The sequence below is a fragment of the Aotus nancymaae genome, unplaced genomic scaffold (genome assembly GCF_030222135.1).
Source record: "Aotus nancymaae isolate 86718 unplaced genomic scaffold, 86718_ANA_hifiasm-v0.15.2.pri h1tg000057l, whole genome shotgun sequence".
In the NCBI taxonomy this organism is placed as follows: Eukaryota; Metazoa; Chordata; class Mammalia; order Primates; family Aotidae; genus Aotus; species Aotus nancymaae.
In genome coordinates this window covers 62,797,802-62,818,315 of record NW_026988471.1, presented here as the reverse complement: position 1 = coordinate 62,818,315, position 20,514 = coordinate 62,797,802, and the positions used below count along the sequence as shown (strand labels likewise).

Genomic DNA, 20,514 nt, shown 5'->3' with positions numbered 1-20,514 from the left:
TTTCTTCCTTTCCTTATTAGCCCAGGTCCATTCTGTTATTACTTAAGTATTATTGGCAGCTGTCTGTCTGTGTTGTCTCTCTCTTCTGATATGTTCTACATTCCATCCATTTCATTCATCTATAAAATTTTTATTATATGTGTGACAGGAACCATGGTAAGCAAAGTTCCCTTTCAGACTTTGAATTTCTTGATGTTTCTCTTTTCCTGTTTCACATAGGAAAAGAGAAACATCAAGAAATTCAAAGTCTGAAAGGAAAGACCTGTATGAAAACCAAAATCTCAGTATGATTGATGCAAAAATTGAAATACATAAAGTAACTAAGTGTGAGAAACCAAAGAAAGATTCAAGAGAAAATAATATTCAAACATAGTATTGATACAATTGCAAGGAGATTACCATTTAAAAAAAGGTAGAGCTATTTATAAATTCTCATTACAGGTGACAATTATTAAAATGCCAGGCTTGTTTCTAGATGGTAGTTACATTGAACTACCAGAAATAAGTAGTTTCCTGTGTTTAGTGCTTAGAGCTTTCCATTTTCCTGTATTCTGTGTATTTTGTTGGCCTGTTTGTTTTTTCTAACTAATTTTTTTGAGTAGACAAAGTATACATTGCTTATCCTGAAACCTTATTAAGATGTTTCATTATTTCTGTTCTTTAGCCTTTTAATGAAAGATTATTTCTTTGCTGAAATTTGTTGATTCAGATGTCATGTACATTTGTTGTATTTGTTTGTACATCTATGTCTTATGAATAAATTCATGTTTTCTTACCAGTGATTGCACTTTTATAATTATGTGATAATCAGTACAAAGTTTGGCTCTTACTGTAGGAAGGTCTTCTTAATAATAAGCTGTGGATGGTGAAGGCAATGAAGAGTCAAATGGTTGGAAATTTGGACTCACCTTTATAGGCAGTCCCCTAGTTTTATGTAATTGCCATTTACTAGAGATTTTCCCTCTTGTCATGAGAATTAAGAATGGTGTAGGGAAAAACAGAGAATGTGTATATGTTTTCCAATTCAGAATATTTAAAGAGTAAACCATGTGTTTTTCTCTCCAGATACAGAAATAATTTAAAAGAATCTAGAAATATTTTTCTGCCATCTCCCTACATATTTCTATGTTTCTAAAATGGCACTTAGGATTTCTTTTTTTTCTGTAAAAGCAATATGGCAAATAGAATAAATCAAGGTACCAGCATAGTATTGTCAGAATGAATATCTAATTTATCTGACATTAAGCAATGGATGTTTCACATAAATACATTTTTCACATATCTGTGGCTTAACACTTTGTGTCAAAATGTGTTTATTTTAGAACTGGGGGTATAGAGCAAGATGGAGGAATAGAAGGATCCACTGAATGTCCCCCTCAACAGGAATACCAAATTTAACAACAATTTACACACAAAAAAGCACTTATATAAGAAACAAAAATCAGGTGAGCACTCACAGAACCTAGTTTTAACTTCATATTGACCAAAGAAGCACTGAACAGGATAGGAAAGACAGCCTTGAATTGCTGACACCACCTCTCCCCTGTCCCTCCTGTAGCGACTGTGTGGTGTGGAAAAATTTATACACTCGGGATAGGAGGAGCGCAGCAATTGTGAGACTTCTCATCGAATGCACTGTAACAGCAAAAAGCAAAACCAGGCTGAACTCAACTGACGCCCACACATGGAGAGAGCATTCAAACCAGCCCTAGCCAGAGGGGAATTGCCCATCTCAAAGGTTGGAACTTGAATTCTGACAAGCCTTGCCACTGTGGGCTGAAGTGTGCCAGGGTCCTAAATAAACTTAAAAGGCAGTGTAGGCCACAAGGACTGCAAGTCCTAGTGCTGAGCTGGGCTTGGAGCCAGTAGAATTTGGGGAGCGTGACTTATTAAGACATCAACCGGAACACCTAAGGGAGTGCTTGTGCTACCCCTCCTCCAAGCCCAGGCAGCTCAGCTCGCAGCTCCAAAAGAGTCCCCTTCCTTCTGTTTCGGGAGAGGAGAGGAAAGAGTAAAAAGGACTTTTGTCTTGCATCTTGGATACCAGCTCAACCACAGTAGGATAGTGTACTGGTCAGAGTCATGAGGCCCCATTCCAAGCCCTAGCTCCTGGGTAGCATTTCTAGACACCTGGGCTAGAAGGGAAGCTGTTGCCTTGAAGAGAGGGATCCAGTCATAGCAGGATCCATCATGTGCTAACTGAAGAGCCCTTGGGCCCTGAATAACTAGCAGTGATACCTGGGTAGCATGCCATGGGCCTTGGCTGAGACTCAGACATGTTGGCTTCAGGTGAGACCTAGCACATTCCCAGCTGTAGTGGCTACAGTGAGAGATGGTGTTTGAGAAAAGCAGAGGGAAAAATCAAGGGAACTTTTGTATCTTAGTGTCAGCTTGGCCAGAGTGGGTTCAAACACCAGACGGGCTCTTGGGGTCCCTGATTCCAGGCCTTGGCTCTTGGACAGCATTTCCAGACCTGCCCTGGGCCAGAGGGGAGCTTGCTGAAGGGTGACCCCCAGGCCTGGCAGCATTCACCACACACTAACTGAAGAGGCCTTAGACCTTAAGTGAACATTGACAGTAGCCTGGTAGTACTTCCTATGGGCCTTTGGTGGTTGTGGTCACAGAGTAAGGCTCGTCTGCCTGTGGAAAGTGGGGAGAGAAGTGGGAATGACTGTGTCTAGTGATTTGAGGGCCAGCTGAGCTGCTGTATAATAGAACACCAGGTAGACTTCTAAGGTTTTTGACTGATCCCTAGCTCCTGGAGAGAATCTCTGGACTTACCTGAGGACCAGGGGAACTTGCTGTCCTGAAAGGAAGGACAGAAGCTGGGCTGGCTTTGCCACCTGCTGATGGTAAGCCCTAGATCCTTGAGCAGACATAAGCGGTAGCCAGGTAGTGGTTATAGTGGGTCTTGGGTGAGACTCAGTGCTGTGCTGGCTTAAAGTCTGACCCAGTGCAGTGCCAGTGTTGGTGACCAAAGGGGTGCTTGTGTCACCCTGCTGCAAGCCCCAGACAGCTCAGCATAAAGAGAGAGACTATGTTTGTTTGGAAGAAAGTAAGGGAAGAGAACAAGAATCTCAGCCTGGTAATCCAGAGAATTCTTCCAGATTTTATTCAAGACTACCAAGGTGGTAACTCTACAAGTGTGCAAGAACCACAGCATTACCGGGCTTGGGGTACCCCCTAAAGCAGATACAGCTTAAATCACAACACCCAAGTCCATTAGAATATTTGGAAAACCTTCCTTGGAAGGACAGGAACAAATAAGCCCAGACAGTAAAGACTACAATAAATACCTAACTCTTCAATGTCCAGACATGGAAGAACATCTACACCATCCAGGAAAACATGACCTCTCCAAATGAACTAAATAAGGCACCAGGGACTAATCCTGGAGAAACAGAGATATGTGACCTTTCAGACAGATAAATCAAAATAGCTGTGTTGAGATAACACAGAGAAGGAATTTAGAATCCTATCAGATAAATTTAACAGACTGAAATGAAAAAAATTAAACAGATATTCTGGAGTTGAAAAATGCAATCAACGTGCTGAAGAATGCATCAGAATGGCTTAAAAGCAGTTGATCAGCCAGGCATGGTGACTCATGCCTGTAATCCCAGCACTTTGGGAGGCCAAGGCGGGTAGATCATGAGGTAAGGAGTTCGAGACCAGCCTGACCAACATGGCAAAACCCCAACTCTACTAAAGATCTAAAAAATTACTCAGGTGGTATGCCCCTGTAATCCCAGCTACTAGGGAGGCTGAGGTGGGAGAAATTGCTTGAACTGGGGAGGTGGAGGTTGCAAGTGAGCTCAGATTGTGCTGTTGCACTCCAGCCTAGGTGACAGGGCAAGACTCTGTCTCAAAAAATAATTAAAAAGAAATAACATACAATGGAGCTTCAATATGGGAGCAGACTTTTCAGTAGAAACCTTACAGGCCAAGAGAGAGTGGCATGACCTGTTTCAAATGCTGAAGGAATAAAACCTTTTACCCTAGAATAGTACATCCAATGAAAATATCCTTCAAACATGAAGGAGAAATAAAGACTTTCCCAGACAAACAAAAGCTGAGGCATTTCATCAGCTCCAGACCTGTCCTACAAGAAATGCTAAAGGCCTGGCCAGGTGCGGTGGCTCACACCTGTAATTAGCACTTTGAGAGACTGAGGTGGATGGATCATCTGAGATCAGGAGTTGAAGACTAGCCTGGCCAACATGATGAAACCTCGTCTCTACTAAAAACATAAAAATTAGCTGAGCATAATAGTGCATGCCTGTAATCCCAGTTACTCAGGAGGCTAAGGCAGGAGAATTGCTTGAACCTGGGAGGTGGAGGGTGCAGTGAGCCAAAATGGTACCACTGCACTTCAGCCTGGATGAGAGAGTTACTCTGTCTTGGAAAAAAAAAATGCTAAAGGGTATGTACTTCAATAAGAAAGGAAAACAGGTTATGAGCAAAAAAGATACCATCTGAAGATGCAAAACTAACTGGCAATATTAAGTACACAGAAAAACATAGAATTTTATACTATGTTAACTGTGGTGTGTAAACTAGTCTTAAGTAGAGAAACTAAAAGATGGACCAATCAAAAATTATAACTAAAATTTTTCAAGACACCATAAGGACAGTAAAAACAATAAGTAGAAACAAAAAGCTATAAAGTGGAGGAACATAGTTAAAGTGTAGTTTTTTATTTTTTATTTTTGCCTGTTTGTTGGTGCAAGCAGTGTTAATTGTTATCCACATAGAGCAATGGGTTATAAGATGGTATTTGCAAGGCTCATGGTAACTTCAAATCAAAAACATGCAACAGATACACAAAAAATTTAAAAACCAAGAAATTAAGTCATACCACCAGAAAAACATCTCCTTTAGTAAGAGGAAGACAGGAAGGAAGAGAAGACCACGAAACAACCAGAAAACACCTAAAATGGCAGGAGTCCTTACTTACCAATAGTGACATCATATAAGTTGACTCAACTCTCTAATCGTAAGACATATAATGGCTGAATGGATAGAAAAACAGGACCCAATGATCTGTTGTTGACAAGAAACACACTTCACCCATAAAGACACATGTAGACTGAAAATAAAGGATGGACAAAGATACTAAGGAGTAGTTATATCAGACAAAATAGATTTCAAGATACAAAGTATAAGAAGAGAGAGTAAAGGTCATTATATAATGATAAATGAGTCAATTCAGCAAGGGGATTTAATAGTTGTAAATATATATGCACCTAACATTGAAGCACTCAGATATATAAAGCAAATATTATTAGAGCTAACAAAACATTGGAAAGAAAGAAAAAAAATGAAATAATATCAAGCATCTTCTCTGACCACAATGGAATAAAACCAGAAATCAGTAATAAGAGGAATTTTGGAAACTATACAAACACACGGAAATTACACAATATGCTCCTGAATGACCAGTGAGTCAATGAAGAAATAAAGAAATTGAAAAAATTTTTAAATAACGGAAACACGACATATCAAAATCTATGGGGATACAGTGAAAACAGAACTAAGAGGAAAGTTTATAGCTATAAGTGCCTACATCAAAAAAGAAGAAAAACTTAAATAAAAACCTAATGATTTATTTTAAAGAAATGGAAAAGCAAGAGCAAGCCAAACCAAAAATTAGTGGAAAAAAAGATAGAAAGCTCAGAGCAGAGAGAAATGAAATTGAAGTGAAGAAAAGAATAAAAGTGAAGTGAATAAAAGATCAACAAAACAAAATATTGGGTTTTTGAAAAGATAAAAAAGAATAAAAGTGAAGTGAATAAAAGATCAACAAAACAAAATGTTGGGTTTTTGAAAAGATTAAAAAAACCCAAAACCCTGACAAATCTTTTGCCAGATTAAGAAAACAGAAGACCCCAAAAGATCAGAGATGAAAAAGGAAACATTAAAACCAATACCACAAAATTCAAAGAATTATTAGTGGCTTCTGTAAGCAACTGCATGCCAATAAATTGCAAAATCTAGAAGAAATGGATAGATTTCTATATACATAAATCTTCCAAGACTTAACCATGAAGAAATCCTGGGTGTGAACAGGCCAATAACAAGTAATAAGTTAAAAGCTGTGATGAAAAGTCTCCCAGTAAAAAGCCCAGAACCTGACGGCTTCACTGCTCAATTCTACCAAACATTTAATGAGGGTTAATACAAATCCTACTCAAACTAGTCTGAAAAATAGGAGGAGGGAATACTTTCAGACTCATTCTATGAAGGCAGTATTACCCTGATACCAGAACCAGAGAAAGACGCATGAGAGTCTTTGAGATGGAGTCTTGCACTGTTGCTGTGGCTGGAGTGCAATGGCATGATCTCAACTCACTGCAACCTCCACCTCCTGCGTTCAAGTGATTCTTCTGCCTCAGCCTCCGGAGTAGCTGGGATTACTGGCATCGGCCACCACACTCAGCTAATTTTTTGTATTTTTAGTAGAGATGGGGTTTCACTATGTTGGCCGGGGTGGTCTTGAATTCCTGACCTTGTGATCCGCCCACCTTGACCTCCCAAAGTGCTGGGATTACAGATGTGAGCCATGGCGCCTGGCCTAAAAATATTATTCATCATGACCAAGTGGGATTTATTTCAGGAATGCAGATGGTTCAACATATGCAAATGTGCTACATTATATTAAGAGAATGAAGGACAAAAACAACCACAATTGATACTGAAAAAGCATGTCTTAAAATTAAACATCCCTTCATAATAAAAACTCTCAAAAAAAAAAAAAAACTGGGTATAGAAGGAACATTCCTCAAAACAGTAAAAACCATATATTACACACCCATAGCTATTATCACAATGAATGAGGAAAAACTGAAAGCCCTTCTTCTGAGATTTGGAACACAGCAAGGATGCCCACTTTTACCACAGTTATTCAACATAGTACTGGAAGTCCTAGCTGGAGCAGTCAGACAGGAGAAAGAAAGAAAGCATCCAAATTGGAAAGGAAGAAGTAAAATTATCTTTGTTTATAGATGATATAATCTTATGTTTTCATAAACCTAAAGAAATCATCAAAAAATGATTAGAAGTAATAAATTCAGTGAAGTTTCAGGATACAAAATTAGCATACAAAAATCAGTAGCATTTCCATATGCCAACACTGAACAATGTGAAAAATCAATAACCCCATTTACAATAGCTAGAAATAAAATACCTAAGCATTAACCAAAGAAGTGAAAAATATCTACAATGAAAGCTATAACATGTTGATGCAAGAAATTTAAGAAGACAAACACACACAAGGAAAGATATTCTATGTTCATGGGTTGGAAGAATCAATATTGTTAAAATGTCCATACTAACCAAAGCAATCTACAGATTCAATGTACTCCCTATCAAAATACCAATGACATTCTTCAGAGTAATAGAAAAAACAATCTTGAAATTTATATAGACCCACAAAAGACTCAGAATAGCCAAAGCTATCCTATGACAGAAGAAGAAAATTGGAAGAACCACATTATGTGATTTCAGATTATACAATGTATTGGCATATAATCATACACATAGAATAGTGGAACTGAGTAGAGAACCCAGAAATAAATCCATTCATCTGGCCGGGTGCGGTGGCTCACCTGTAATCCCAGCATTTTGGGAGGCTGAGGCAGGCAGATCACAAGGTCAGGAGTTTGAGACCAGCTTGGCCAACATGATGAAACCCCATCTCTGGCAAAAATATAAAAAATTAGCTGGGTGTGGTGGCATGCACCTGTAAATCTCAGGTACTTGGAAGGCTGAGGCAGGAGAATTGCTTGAACCTGGGAGGCGGAGGTTGCAGTGAACTGAGATCATGCCGCTGTCCTCCAGCATGGGCAACAGAGCAGGGCTGTCTCAAAAAAAAAAAAAAAAAAAAAAAAAAAAAAATCCATTTATCTACAGTGATCTCATTTTTAACAAAGGACAGTGTTGGGGGAAAGGACAGTCTCTTCAATAAATGGTGCTGGGAAAACTAGATATCCACAGGTAGAACAATGAAACTGGACCCCTATCTCGCCATATACAAAAAATCAAAATAGGTGCAAGACTTAAATCTAAGATGTCAAACTATGAAATGACTGAAAGCCTTGGGGAAACCGTGCAGGTCATTGGAGTAGGCAAGGATTTCTTGAATGAACCCCACAAGCACAGACAACCAAAGCAAAAATAAACAAATGGAATCACATCAAGTTACAAAGCTTCTGCACAGCAAAGGAAACAACAAAGTGAAGAGACAGCCTATAGAATGGGAGGAGAATATTTGCAAGGTACCCATCTGACAAGGCATTAATACCAAGAATACATAAGGAGCTCAAACAGCCTTATAGATAAAAATCCAATACGTTGATTAAAAGATGGCAAGATATCTGAATAGACATTACGCGAAAGAAGACATGCAAATGGCAAATGGGTGTATGAAAAGGTGCTCAATATCATTTATCAGAGAAGTGCAAATCTGAAGTACATTGAGATATCTCACCCCGGTTAAAATGGCATTTATCCAAAAGACAGGCATTAAGAAGTGCTTGCAAAGATACGGAGAAAAGGGAACCTTCATATACAGTTAGTAGGAACGTAAATTAGTACAACCACCATGGAGAATAGTTTGAAGTTTCCTCGAAAAACTAAAAATGGAGCTGTATGATCCAGCAAACATACTCCTAAGAATATACAATAAATAAAGGAAATCAGTATATTGAAGAGATATTTGCACTCCCATGTTTATTGCAGCAGTGTTCACAATAGCCACAATTTGGAAACAGCTGAAGTGTTCATCAACAGATGAATGAATAAAGAAAATGTGCTACTACATATACACAATAGAGAACTATTCAGCAATAGAAAAGGATGAGATCTTGTCATTTGCAACAGATGGATGAAACTGGAGGTCACTATGTTAAGTGAAATAAGCTGAGCACAGAATGGGAAACTTCGCACGTTCTCCCTTATTTGTGGGAGCTAAAAATGAAAATAATGGAAAGTAGAAGGATTGTTACCAGACACCTGGAAGGGTAAGTGTAGGGAAAGGGGCCTTGGAGAAGAAGTCATAGTGGTTAATAGGTACAGAAAAATAGAATGAATAAGACCTAGTATTTGTTAGCATAACAGGATGACTAGAGTAAACAATGATTTAATTGTACATTTAAAAATAACTAAAAGAATATAGTAATATATAGAATATAGGAACTAAACACAAAGAATAAATACCTGCTGTGCACCCACAAAAATTAAAAATAAATTAATTTTAAAAAGATGTTTATTTTAGCCATTTCATTTGGTTAATGAGAAAGTTAACATCGATCTTAAATGTAGCATTGTCAGTACAGTGTTTCTGTGTTACAGTGTTTATTATCCTTTAGATAAATATGTGTATCTCTCTTAAATATGTTTAAGCTTTTATACAGAAACAACCATACACTTAATGTGTGTAGATGTGAATGTAAGAGGCCTTTCGAAGACTCTAATTTTCCCAAATACCATTTTCATCACAGTACTCTTTTGCCACCAAACCTCTGATGTCTCCTTATTGATTACAGAACCAACTACAATTTTGTCATACTATATGTGTGTGTATGTGTGTGTGTGTAAATTTGTCACTACTTCCTAGTGTAAACATTTCACTTTAGTCCAGTTTCCTCTATAGTCAGTTCCTTAGTCTTAAGATTGATTATTCACTGTTGATTAACTTTTGTTTATGTTATCCAGGCTTTCTGTTTAAGCACCTTGAAGAACTTGTTTATCTTTGTGCATTTTTAAAGCAACTTGTTTCTTCTGATTTCAGTGAATGGTATGTTTATGTTTCCTTTGCATTGAAAGTACTGAGTCAGGTACATATTTTTAGTTTTCTATCTAACAGAGGCAAGTTAGAACAGACAAACTATTTGTCACGGATTCTTGCCTTGTATTTCTGTTCTTTATTTTTTATTTATTATTTGTTTGTTTGAGACAGGGTCTCACCCTGTTGCCCAGGCTGGAGTGTAGTGGAGTAATCTTGGCTCACTGCAACCTCTGCCACCTGGACTCAAGTGATCTTCCCACCTCAGCCTTCTGAGTAACTGGACTACAGGCATGCACCACCACGCTCAGCTAATTTTTGTAATTTTTGTAGATACGAGGTTTCACCATGTTATTCAGACTGCTCTCGAACTCCAGGACTTAAGCAATCGACCTGCTTTGGCCTCCTGAAGTGCTGAGATTACAGACATGAGCCACTGTGTCCAGCCTCTGCTCCTCATTTCCTACTCTTTTATCTATTTGCCAGATCTAAGTGTTCTCTAAACATTTCAATAATAAAATAATACATGTTCTTTAGTATCTAGTTTCAATATTATTTCATTTATGAAGTCTTCCCTGACACTGTAGCCTATATAATGTTGTCTTGCCCCACAAACTCTTCAAGCGCTTACTTTAAAATGTTGACATAGGTTAACTTGTGTTTTGCTTACATATGTTTTAATTACTTAATACAATTGCAAGCTTTTTGAACAATGACACTTCCTTTTTAAAGAATTTAATTAATAATGATTTTTTAATCATTATATTACTGTGTACCAGTCACATCATAGTAATAATTACAGTGACATTAACCTCTCTGAATGCTAACTTTGAGGCAGACATTATTTTAAATGCTTTATGCATATCCATTCCCGTAATTTTTAACAGGATGTTTATGAGATAGGATCTCTTTTCATTTCCATTTTACTGATGAGGAAAGGCACATAAAGGTTAAGTAAATTTCCTCACCACTAGTGAGTAAACATAGGATATGGACCTAAGCAGTCATACTTCAAAAGTACGTGCACTTACCTGTAATGCATAACTACCGTATACTTGTTGAATGAATAGGTGTTTTTAATCTTTAATATATGTTTGGTACAACCTTGGTATTTTATGTACTTTGAATAAAAGATTAAGGACGTTTCACTTTTTAAAAAAACGAGGACAAATAACTGTTAGCAAACTAAATATTGTGATCAGTGTTCACAATTAAAGGCAAATAAATTGCCTACTTTGAGAGATTTTGAAAAATTCTTCTATTTTTGAAAGAAAGTTTGTGACATGTGTAATACTTAGAGATGGAGTTTGATTTGCAGTAAGTATCTTAATTATTATTTCTTACTCGTTTTCAGTTGAGTGGTGATTTTATGCAATGGCTTCAAGCCACAGTTCTTCACCAGTGCCTCAAGGAAGCAGCAGTGATGTTTTCTTTAAAAAAGAGGTAGATCCGTCAAAACACATTCAACCTGTGCCATCACTGCCAGATGTGTGTCCCAAGGAACCCACAGGTAATGTTTTTTTTTTTTTCTTTGAGGATTTTTACCGATGATTTGTATTATCTTTAAATGAGTAGTCAGGTTTTATGTACTTACCTTAGAAGAGTAAATTTTATGATGTTTAGCTGGTTGCAGTGGTGAGCGCCTGTAATCCCAGCTGCTTGGGAGGCTGAGGCAGGAGAATTGCTTGAACCTGGGAAGTGGAGTTTGCAGTGCACTCCAGCCTAGGTGATAGACTGAGACTCTGTCTCAAAAAAAAAAAAAAAATTGGAAATGATTGGGAACTTGCAATGTAGTTCTTTCCATGTATTTCATGCACTACTTACATAAACTAAAAATGTGTTGAAAATGAAGGTACTGTTTGAAAGCTGCTTAGTTAAAACATGGTACACTCAGCCTTCATCATTTTCATATTATGTATTTGCAAATTCTCCTGACTCCTTAAAATTTATTCATAATCCCCAAATCACAACTTGTGGCACTTTTGTGGTAATTTGCAGACATGTGCAGAGCAGTAAAAATTTTGAGATACCTGACAGGCACATTCCCAGATAAAGTTGAACTAGGCAAAGCTCTGCCTTCTTTTTTCAGCTCTCAAACTATAAACTAATGTTCTTTTTGTGGCCTATTTTTAGTTGGTGCCACATGTTTTGAGCTTTTTGTTGGTGATTTTGCTGTTTAAAATGGCCCCTAAGCGTAGTGCTAAAATGCTATCTGGAGTTCCTAAGTGCAAAAAGGCTATGATATCTCTTATGGAGAAAATACATGTGTTGTGTAAGCTTCGTTCAGACATGAATTGTAGTGCTGTTAGCCATAAGTTCAGTGTTAATGAAACAATGATGTATACTGAATAAGGTGTTTTTAAACACACAAAACAAGGTTATGTATTGATCAGTTGATGAAACTATTGTGACCAAAGGCTCATAGGAACTTAACTCTGTAGTTTTCCTGCAAGCAATGGTTTAATATTTGCTAATTCAACATTCACAGTAACTTTATAGAACAAAAATACTACAAATAATGAGAATAGACTATATATTTTTCCCTCTTGTATGGTTAATGCCACAGCATCATTTATGTCACCAAAGAATATTTTATCCAGGACAGCCTGCCATGATATAATAGAAAAAAGGCCTACCTCTAAAAAACAGCGGGTATTAAAGGATAGAAAATATATAATAGAAGGTATCAGAGTTCTGATGTTGAAAGAAAAAGATAGAGTAATTGTACATTAAGAAAAAGAATTCATGAAAGACTTTCTTTACCATTCACTCCACCCTGCAACTATAACTCTCAAGTTTTGCATATCTTTTATCTTGTGAATGTTTTTCAAATCCTTACTAATTGATGCTGGCAGCTAAAGATTATTCAATCAGATTGATTTTTATTAAATCATTTACCATGAAAGATTAATTGGTTGTATAAGACAGAATCTATGCATTTTTAGTTTTCTAGTATGTACTTTAAAACATAGAATCAACTTTACGGCATTTACAGAGTTCTCTTGTTTACTTTTTGCAGGTGATTCACATAGTTTATATGTTGCCCCATCTCTAGTTACAGATCAACATAGATGGACTGTATATCATTCCAAAGTAAATCTCCCAGCAGCACTAAATGATCCTAGATTAGCAAAAAGAGAATCTGACTTCTTCACAAAAACATGGGGATTGGACTTTGTGGACACTGAAGTCATACCTTCATTCTACCTCCCACAGATCAGCAAGGAACATTTTACAGTATATCAACAAGAAATCTCTCAGGTAATATCTAATCTTGGCTAGTTACAGTCAGGTGAAAAGTAATAGAAATATTTTTAGTATGCTTTATTACATACTTTTGACCAGTAATGTTTGATGAACCTATAGTTTTCTTTTTGTTCATACAAATTGTACTGTCCTGGGTTGCATTTAATTCTTTGCTTAAATATATTTTAATACATTTCTCTTTCTTACAGTAGAGATTTTTGAGAATTACACTTTCCAAATAATGCTAAGATTCAACATGAAACCTACCCTGTTTGCAAGGAGAAAATGATTCAATTAGGCCTATAAAGTCCAGATGATTTGTGAGGTTTGAGAAATCGGCAGAATATTATTGTTTCTGTGTCTGATTCACTGCATACAATTCTATAGAGCACCCTAGCTCTAGCAGATAGCCATATTATCTCTAGACATAATTATAACTCAATATATTACTTTAAACACAGTCTGAGAGCAAGAACTGAGTATAGTGCAGAGTTTTAGATGCTCTATCAATTCATTTTTAGATTATTAGTAAGTGGTTGCTATCAATATAATTAAAATGATTAAAGTAGTACAAAGGATATTTATATTTTTATAACCATTCTTTTTTATACTTTTTTCATTAGCAAGCTTAATTTGAATTTAGCTGGTTTTATTTCACTTGATTACTTTGCACTTTTTGACATATGGCTGTACTGTTGACATTAATACTATATAGCATCTGGTTCATTTTTATTACTATCAAATATTTTTATACAGAACCTGTATATTTGCCTTTGTATGTATGTATTGCCATATTAACAATCACTTAGATCTGATCACTGAAAACAGAACACAAAAACTGTTTTCAAAGCTCAGACCTAAGTAATTCTTAAGTGGATGAACATTAATATGCCTTTGTAACCTATAACTTGGCTTTTCTATTCATGTACTGATCGAATATTTATTGATTGCCTTCCATGTGTCAGGTACTCTTCTAAACATGAGGCTACAGCAGAGAACAAAACTGACATCAATTCCCTCCCTTACAAAGCTTATGTTTCTAGCAAGGGGTTTAACAATAAACCCTAAAGCAACCACTAAAATGGTAAAACAGAGAATTACAGCTAATAACAATGGAAGAGAGAAATGGAATTTTAAAAATTCTTAATACATACAAAGGCATAAAAAGAACAAAAAGAAACAAAGAATGGATAGGACATAAAATAAATTTCAAGATGATAATCTTAAGCCTAATCATATCAGTAATTACACTAAATCTAAATGGTTTAAGCACCCCAATTAAAAGGCAGAGATTATGAGATCTAATGACCCAAGTATATGCTGTGTATAAGAAACATACCTTGAAGAGAAAAGAGAAAGACAAAAAACATTTAAAAGGATGAAAATATATATATCATGCTTAACACTCATCAAAAGAAAACAGAAATGGCTATATTATTAACAAAGTAGATTTCAGAGAAAAAACTATTAGTATATATAAAGAACATTATTTTTAATGATCAGTTAATCAACTAATCAGTGGTCAGTTAATCAAGAAGACATAACAGTTTTAAACATTTTTGCCCCTAATAACATGCTTCAAAATATGTGAAGCAGAAGCTGAGAATTTTATGGCAAAGTAAGTATTCATAATTATGGAGATTTCAATACTCTTTCAATAAATGATAGGACAGGCAGAATATCAGCAAGATTATAATAGACTTGAACCATTAACCAACCCGGCCTGACTTGAAAGAGCACTCCATATAACATAGCAGAATATACATTCTTTTCATGTGTTCATGAAACATTTATGGACATAGACTATGTTCTAGGTTTGAAAACAAATGTTAATACATTTAGAAGAGTTCACCTCATACACAGTATGTCCTCTGACAACAGTATAATTAAAACAGAAATTAATAATGGAAAGGTTGGTGGAAAATCCACAGATATTTGGAAACCAGAACTTTATGCTTCTAAATAAAATGTGAATCAATGAAGAAAGAAAAGTCAGGAAGTAGTTTGAACTGAATGGAAATGAAAACACAATATACCAGAATTTGTGGGGTGATGCTCAGTTAGTACTTAGGGAGAAGTTTGTAGCACTAAATGCATTTGTTATTAAAAGAAGAATGATTTCAAATCAGTGACCTCAGCTTATACCTTAAGAAGCTGGAAAAATGGCTGGGTGCAGTGGTAATCCCAGCACTTCAGGAGGCTATGGTGGGTGGATCACCTGAGGTCAGGAGTTCAAGACCAGCCTGGCCAACATGGTGTAACCCTGTCTCTACTAAAAATAAAAAATTAGCCAGTCATGGTATTGTGTACTTGTAATCCCAGCTACTTGGGAGGCTGAGGCAGGACAATCACTTGAACCTGGGAGGTGGAGGTTGCAGTGAGCCGAGATTGCGCCCCTGCACTCCAGCCCGGGTGACAGCATGACTCATCTCAAAAAACAAACAAACAAAAAAGAATAGAAAATCTGAAATCACTTTATATTTATTACATTGGTGTTTAGTTAAATACCTTTCCACAAAGGAAGCTCAGGTCCACATGACTTCACTGGCAAATTCTACCAAATGTTTGTAGAAAAAATAATTCCAAATCTATGCACATTCTTTCAAATTTTGGTAAAGATGTGGAAGACAGGGCTGGTTCTAGGATGAGGTGAGGCAGATGAACAAAATGTGAGAGGCACTAGAATCTGAGAGTGGGTACTTCCTTAAACATTGTACCATATGCTTGCTTGCTTCACCCTACTGCCAGCCCTCATGAAGTAACTGGAACCCTCATACTGTTGGTGGGAACTTAAAGTGCTACAACCGCTTTTGAAAACAGTTTAGCAGTTTCTTAAAAAGTTAAACATACTTCTGATCTGTCATGTAAGGAGCTTGGAAGTTGTCTCTCCTGTTCTCACAACAACAAATCTGAGCAAACTGAAAATCAACAACTGAGAAGCACCTGTGAAGGTCACAGCCCAGGGGCACAGGCTCACTAAGTTGAAACCTAATCATAAGATCATAGAATGCTTTCCTTCCCTTTACACATTACCACCACATCAGTGGAGTGCTTGAATAATGAGAATACAGTTGAAAGGACTGCATGTCTCAGACCTTATTTAAGAAGTCTGTAGGGAAACCTGAAGATAGCAGGAAAGATGAAAAACAAGTACAGCAGTGGAAATTTTAGCCTCTGACACCTATAGCTATAGCAATCGGTAAATAAAGCCTAATTCTTAGCCAGATAAACAAAACTTCATACTAAAGGCCTGTTCACCTCAGTTCTTTTTAACTTTGGTATATCATATCTGGCTTTCAGCAAAACATTACTGTGCGTACCAGACAGAAAACACAGTTTAAAGAGACAAATCAAGTATCAGAATCAGACTCAGATAGCGTTCTGATGTTGGAATGATCAAACTGGGAACTCAACTGTTTAATATACTAAGGGCTGTAGTGGAAAACATGGATAACATGCAAGAACAGACTTAAGCAGAGAGATAGAAACTTTAAGAAAGAATCAAAAGGAAATGCTACAAATTAAAGGTAGTATAACAAATGAAGAATGCTTTTGATGAGTTCTTCAATAGACTTGAAGTGGCAGGGGAAGAAATCAGTGAGCTGAAAGAAATACTGATACAAACTTATAAAAATTTGTGGGATGTATGGAAAGCCAAGGCTTTAAGGAAGTCTTGCTTAAATAAGCACTCAGGGGTTCATTGAATGCTTATATTAGAGAAGAAGAAAATTTAAAATTATTTATCTAAGCTTCTACCTTAGGAAAGTATTAAAAGAACAAATTTAATCCAAAGTAAGCAAAAGAAAAGCAGTAATAAAAATTACAGCAGAAATCAGGGAAATTGACAATAGCAAATTAGTAGAGAAAATCAACAAAAGCTGGTTCTCAGAGCTAGTGCTTTGAGATCAATAAAATTGATGAACATTTAACTAGATTAAGAAAAAAGAAGATATAAGCTACTAATATCAAAAATGAAAGAGATGCTCTTTCTATTGATCCCACAGACATTAAAAAGATAATAAGAGAATAGTGTTGTGAACAATTCTGTGCCCACAAATTTAATATCCTAGGTGAAATGGACCAATTTTTTTTGAAAGACACAATTTACCAAAGCTTATACAACAAGGAATTGATATTCTGAATAGGCCTATATGTATTAAATAAATTGAATCAATCATACTTCTCAAAACAGAAATCACCAGGCCCAGATGGTTTCCCTGGTGAATTCTACCATATGTTTCAGTAAGAAATTATACCAATTACTTACAGTATATTTCAGGAAATAGAAGCTAAGGACATAGTTTCTAACAGATTCAGTGAGGCCATGATGAAGCTAATACTAAAATCAGACAAAGACATTATAAGGAAGGAAAACTTTAGACCACTATTTTTTTTTTTTTTTAAAGACAGGTTCTCGCTCTGTTGCCTAGGCTGGAGTGCAGTGGTATGAACACAGCTCACTCCAGCCTCAACCTCCTGGCTCAAGCAATCCTTCTTTCTCAGCATTCCCCAAGTAGCTGGGACTACAGGCGAGTGCACCACACCTGGCTAATTTTTGTATGTTTCTTAGTGACAGGGTTTTGCCATGTTGTCTAGGCTGGTCTCAAACTCCTAAACTCAAGCAGTCTACCTGTGTTGGCCATTCATTATTTTAAAAAGAGAACTCTCAGCAAACAAAGAATAGTAAGGAATTTCTTTAACTTGATAAAGAATGGACCATGTACATCGGCTTACACCTGTAATCCCAGCACTTTGGGAGGATATTTGAGGCCAGGACTTGAGACCAGCCTGGCCAACGTGATGAAATTTATCTCTATTAAAAACACAAAATTTAGCTGGGCATGGTGGCACATGCCTGTAATCCCAGCTATGTAACTACCAGTGGATTCACCTTGCCTGCTGTCTAGACAGCCAATTTATTGAGACACAGGAATTGCAGTAGAGAATGAGTGACCCATGCAGAGCTGTCTGTGTGGGAGACCAGAGTTTTATTATTACTCAAATCAGTCTCCCTGAGCATTCGATGATCAGAGTTTTTGAGGACAACTTGATGGGTGAGGGGGATCCAGTGAGCTGGCAGTGCTGATTGGTCAGGTCAGTGATGATATCATAGGGAGTCCAAGTTATCTTCTTCTGCTGAGTCAGTTCCTGGGTGGGGCCCACAAGATCAAATGAGCCAGTTTATTGATCTGGGTGGTACCAGCTGATCCATGAAATATAGGAGCTGCAAAATATCTCAAGTGTTGATCTTAGGAGCAGTTTAGGAAGGGTAAGGATCTTGTAGCCTCCAGCTGCATGACTCCTTACCGGTAATTTCTAATCTTGTGGCTAATTTGTTAGTCCTACAAAGGCAGTCTAGCCCCCAGGCAAGAAGGTGGTTTGTTTTGGGAAAGGACTGTTACCATCTTTGTTTTAAACTATAAACTAAGTTCCCCCCAAGGTTAGTTCACAAGAACAGCTTGGAGGTTAGAAGAAAGATGAAATTGATTAGGTCAGATCTCTTTCACTGTCTCAGTTATAATTTTGCAATGGCGATTTCAGCTACTTGGGAGGCTGAGGCACGAGAATTGCTTGGACCCAGGAGACGGAGGTTGCAGTGAACCAAGATCATGCCACTGCACTCCAGACTGGGCAACAGAGTAAGACTCTCTCTATATATTAAAAAAAAAAAATCAACAAAACTCTATAGCCAATGGTGGGAAACTAGATGTTTCCCCCTAAGAACAGGATCAAGGTAAGGGTGTTCCCTCTCACCATTTCTTTTAACATTGTCTTGGAAGCCCTAACTAATGTAATAAGACAAGAAAAGGAAATAAAATATTTAAAAATTAAGAAGAAATAAAACTGTGTTTTTAGATGAAATGATTGTCTGTGGAAAATCCCAAAGAATCAAAAAAGAAATTCCTGGAACTAACAAGTGACTATAGTAAGGTTGTAAGATGTAAGGTTAATATATAAAAGTTAATTACCTTCTTATGTACCAGCAGTGAACAATTGGAATTTGAAATTAAGAATCCAATGCCATTTGCAGTAGCATCAAAGAAAATGAAGCCTTTATGTATAAATCTAAATATATATAAGATCTAACTGAGGAAAACCACAAGAGACTCTGATGAAAGAAATTAAATGTCTAAATAAATGGAGAGATATTTCATATATGTGGATAGGAAGACTCAATATTGTCAAGGTGTCTTTTTCCCAACTCAATCAATAGAGTCAACATAATCCTGATTAAAATCCCAGTAGTTGTTTTCGTGGATATTGAAAACTGACTCTAAAGCTTATATAGAAAAAGACCCAGAATAGCTAACACAGTATTAAAGGAGAGGAACAAAGCTGGAGGACTGACACCACCCAATTTTAAGTTTTACTATAAAGCTACAGTAATCAAGACAATGTTATATTGGTGAAAGAATAGACATATGGATCAGTGGAAAAGAGAACCCAGAAATAGACCCACACAAATACAATCAACTGATTTTTAACAAAGGGGCAAAGATAATTCAATAGAGAAAGGATAGTTGTTTGAACAAATGGTACTGAAACAACTAGACATCCACATACCGAAGAGAAAGAATATAGGCACAGACTACTTTGCACTGTTCATGGAAATTAGCTCAAAGTTGATGATAGACCTTAATGTAATATGCAAAACTATGAAACTTCTAGATGATAATGTAGGAGAAAATGTAGGTAACCTTGGGTTTGGTAATGACTTTTTAGATATGAAGCAAAAGTACAATTTATGAAAGAAAAAATTCAAAAGTTGAACTTCATTAAAATTAAAAAGTTCTACTCTTTGAAAGACACTGTTAAGAGAATGAAAAGGCAACCCAAAGACTGGGAGAAAACATTTACAAAACACATCTCTGATAAAGGATTGACGGCAGGCATGGTGGCTTATGCCTTGCAATCTCAGCACTTTGGGAGGTGGAAGTGGGAGAATCACTTGAGACCAGGAGATCAGGACCAGCCTGGGCAACATAGTGAGAACCCATCTCTACAAGAAAAAATTAGAAAAATTAGCCAGGCATGGTGACATGCACCTGTAGTCCTAGCTGCTCTGGAGGCTGAGACAGGAGGATTGCTTGAGCCCTGTAATTTGAAGGTGCAATGATCAATTTCAGCCTGGGCAACAGAATAAGACCCTGTCTCAAAAAACAAAAAGGGACTGGTACCAAAAATAAAGGAGTTAAAATTAAATAACAAAACAAGCAGCTGAATTAAAAAATGAGCAAAGGACTTGAGTAGTACTTTTCCCAAAAAAGATACAGAAATGTGCAATTAGCACATGAAAAGATGGTCAACATAGCAAATAATTTTAAATGATAAATTTTATGTTATATATTTTACCTTAAAAAATATGAGCAAAAGATCTGAACAAATGCCTCACCAAAGAAGATAATGCAGATGGCAAATAAGCATATAAAAAGATGCTCAATATCAAATGTCATTAGGAAATTCCTAATAAAAATGAGATGCTA

At 36.6% G+C, this 20,514-nt stretch overlaps 1 protein-coding gene across 8 annotated transcripts in view; it reads left to right on the top strand.

The window, feature by feature from the left end:
• The window catches only part of VPS54 (VPS54 subunit of GARP complex), a 128,594-nt gene that overhangs the window by 20,648 nt on the left and 87,432 nt on the right, over positions 1-20,514 (top strand). Inside the window, exons 1-4 of one of the 8 annotated variants that reach the window (XM_064364179.1) lie at positions 227-1,445; positions 1,559-9,796; positions 11,139-11,294; positions 12,804-13,045. In XM_064364179.1, the coding sequence (XP_064220249.1) occupies positions 11,159-11,294; positions 12,804-13,045 (378 nt within the window). In that variant the 5' untranslated portion in view covers positions 227-1,445; positions 1,559-9,796; positions 11,139-11,158. Of the gene's footprint in view, positions 1-225; positions 9,797-11,138; positions 11,295-12,803; positions 13,046-20,514 lie in introns of those variants that run through there. The other 7 variants (XR_002478924.2, XM_012477125.3, XM_064364180.1 and 4 more) reach the window with 7 other exon arrangements.